Source organism: Zeus faber (genome assembly GCF_960531495.2).
Source record: "Zeus faber genome assembly, chromosome: 16".
NCBI classification, from domain to species: domain Eukaryota; kingdom Metazoa; phylum Chordata; class Actinopteri; order Zeiformes; family Zeidae; genus Zeus; species Zeus faber.
In genome coordinates, this window is record NC_137202.1 from 10,737,342 (window position 1) to 10,740,367 (window position 3,026).

The 3,026-nt window shown below is 49.3% G+C and overlaps 1 protein-coding gene across 3 annotated transcripts in view; it reads right to left on the bottom strand.

The window, feature by feature from the left end:
• Nucleotides 1-1,273: 1,273 nt before the first annotated feature.
• Nucleotides 1,274-3,026, bottom strand: part of bcl11aa (BCL11 transcription factor A a) — a gene marked incomplete at both ends in the record, with an annotated part of 40,012 nt that continues 38,259 nt past the window's right edge. For all 3 annotated transcript variants that reach the window (XM_080017171.1, XM_080017170.1, XM_080017169.1), the window contains one exon: nucleotides 1,274-3,026. This exon is cut by the window's right edge and continues 490 nt beyond it. In XM_080017171.1, coding sequence (XP_079873297.1) covers nucleotides 1,274-3,026 — 1,753 coding nt within the window.

Consider the following 3,026-nt stretch of genomic DNA (forward strand, 5'->3'; position numbering starts at 1 on the left):
ATGCCCTCTTATGTAGTCGGACTCAATTGGAGCTCATATTTTACGTTATGCATTGTTCCACACACTGACGTATCAAAGCAGCGCTGTAGGTTTTTGTGCTAATGCAGATACATGACACTTCTGAGCCATGTGCTGTATTCCTCAAGTTTAGGATTGTAAGTGACAGAATACCTTTATAATAGAGTATCCCCCATACCAGGAAAAAAGAAAAAACTACAAATAATTCAGATATACACAATACTGCTTGTACCATGCTTTCCATGAATTCCACATATTAAAGATACTATAGAACATGTAATAGGTAGCTAAACGATGATTAACAATAATTATCTGATCTTTCTTTATCAATTAATTGTCACAGTCCATTTGAGCAAGTCAGGTGCTTGATGCAAGAACCTTTCGTGGGTGGCTAAAACCCTCTATCAGTACCTAGTGCGACCTCAAGCTTATAGCGGAAAAGATTATGGCCAATGCAGTCTTGATATATCAAAGGCACTCCTTTTTAACCAAATGATAGTACAAATTTTTTATATCATAGCCCATCCTTGACTTTTTTTAAAAGACATTGAAGGCTGTCAAAACTATTCGTAGTTTAGTAATCAAGCCAATATATATATATTTTTTCTCGTTTCTCTTAAACCCTGTGTGGACATGGCATCTTTTAGAAAGATTGGGGTTAAGTGCATTTTCAGGGTTGTCAAAAGAGGGTCAAGTCAAAGACTGTTTGTTTACCATGTTACAACACAAAACTGTACATGATATGTGTTACAGAATGTATGCAGCATGGTTGTATCTTTCTTGTCTTTTCTCCTTTTGAAGAATAAAAAGAAAATAAAACAGAACAAGAGAAAACAGCAACACATTTACTCAACAACTAACCAACGAGGGACGAGTTTTTCTTTTTTCTCTTTTTTCTTTTTTGATTAGCAAAAAACAGACTATGCATGCTGACTAATTCTTAAAAATGGAAAAAGGAGAACTCAAATGGAAAAAATTGTACACAACATGTAAATTATTGCACAAGAGAAAGGCTCGAAGTTTTGCGTCAATGTAATAGTATTGCCCCGATACAAATCATGCATTCAATGGGTAATGGAAACGGGGTGTGCTGGTGCAGAGCACATGGTCTTGAGTTTCCACCAGACTGGCAAAAGAAGTGAGTTGGGGCTGAGCTCGGCTGGGGAAAGGGGGAAATCTACAAGGGACTAGGGTGGAGTGAAAAAGTCTGATGGTGGGCATAGCTCGGGGGAGGCAGTTCCACCTTTCAGCCCTACTACTCTGACTTTATTTCGGTACTCAAGGGCCGGTCACTGTGCCATTTTTTCATGTGTTTCTCCAAGGTGCTATAGACACTGAAGGGCATCTGACAAATCTCACACTTGAACACATCTTTGCCCACTTGTCCATGGGTCTTCATGTGGCGTGTCAGTTTGGAGCTCTGGGCGCAGGCATAGTTACACAGCCCACACTTGTAGGGTCTCTCGCCCGTGTGGCTGCGCCGGTGGACTGTCAGATTGCTGCAGTTCTTGAACACCTTGCCACAGTATTCACATGTATCACTCCTGCGGCCGTCCTTGGAGCTGGGCCGTCCAGGACCCCCCAGGTGGGGGGTGCTGCCCCCGCTCCCTGTACCACTGCGACCCGACACACCCCCATCCATCTCCCCAGGAGGGGTTGAGAAGCGCAGGCTGCCATTCTCTGAAGAGTGCTCAGACGAAGAGGCAAATGGCGATTGTCTAGAATCCCCAAAGTTCAGGAAGGGGTCCTTGAGTTGTCGGGAGGCGGCATAGCCAGCAAGCCACTGGGAGTAGACGTTCTCTGTGTTAGGGATTGTGGGTGTGGGAAGGTCAAATTCCTTTTCAAGCTTGATACGTTTGGAGAAGGGGCTAAGCGGACTTGGGCTGCCCAGTAGCAGTTTTTTGGAGAGTCCTACAGAGGCAGCTTCATTGGGAGATGCACCCCTGCCATTGACTGCTGAGATGCAGCCCTCCTCGCCCCGGTCTGATTCTATGACTGAGTCCTCATCGCACACCCCACGGGTACGATGGTTGACCCGGCCCAGGTGATGGTGCATGTGGTTCTCCTGGGCGAGGGCATTTCGCTTGTGCGCGTTGAGAGCTTCACTGAAGTGATGCATGCTGGCGGCCAGGCCCATGCCCTGCATCACCTCAGGCAGAGAGCGTGGGATGGACCCCTCCTCAGTTACACCCGCCAGACGACCTCCGATGCCGCCGTTGTTTTCTGGATGGCGCGCCACCTCGAGGTTCAGGTCAAAGTGGTAGCTGTTGTTGTTCCTCTGGACTCCCCTCTCTCTGGTATGCTCCTCCTCCTCTTCCACCTCCTCCTCCTCTTCCTCCTCTTCTTCCTCTTCCTCCTCTTCCTCTTCTTCCTCCTCCTCTTCCTCCTCCTCTTCTTCCCCGTTCTCGCGGAGCATGCGGTGATTCTCACTCTTTAGCTTGGCCACCACCGATTTGAGGGCATTACTGGCACTGCCCAAGTGCTCACTGGTGCCAGGCTCAGGGGAGGAGGCCAGTGACAGCCCATCTTCTGACTTGCCATTGTTGGGCGAAGATGACTTGTGCATGTGCGTCTTCATGTGGCGCTTCAGTTTGCTGGCCTGCGTACAGGCATGATCACACAGGTGGCATTTGTAGGGCTTCTCTCCCGTGTGGCTGCGCCTGTGAACAATGAGATTGCTCTGGAATTTGAAGGTCTTGCCACAGAACTCACAGGACTTTGTCTTCATGGGGGTGTTGGAGGAGGGAGGAGCACCTGCTGAAGGGAGAGGAGTAGTGGGAGTGGTCTGGGAGCCTGAGGGGGACTGCATGGAGCTCGGCAGAGGGGGCGGGGTGGAGAGATAGGCAGGTTTGCTGCTTCCCGTACCCCCGAGACCTCCAACTCCTCCTCCCGACTGGAAGGGCTGTAGAAGCCGCTGCATTGGACTCGGCCGGCTGGGCGACAATGGGGGAGTGGACCCTGAGGTGTTACCCGCCAGCTCCCGCAGCCGCCTTGAGAAGTCCATGGCT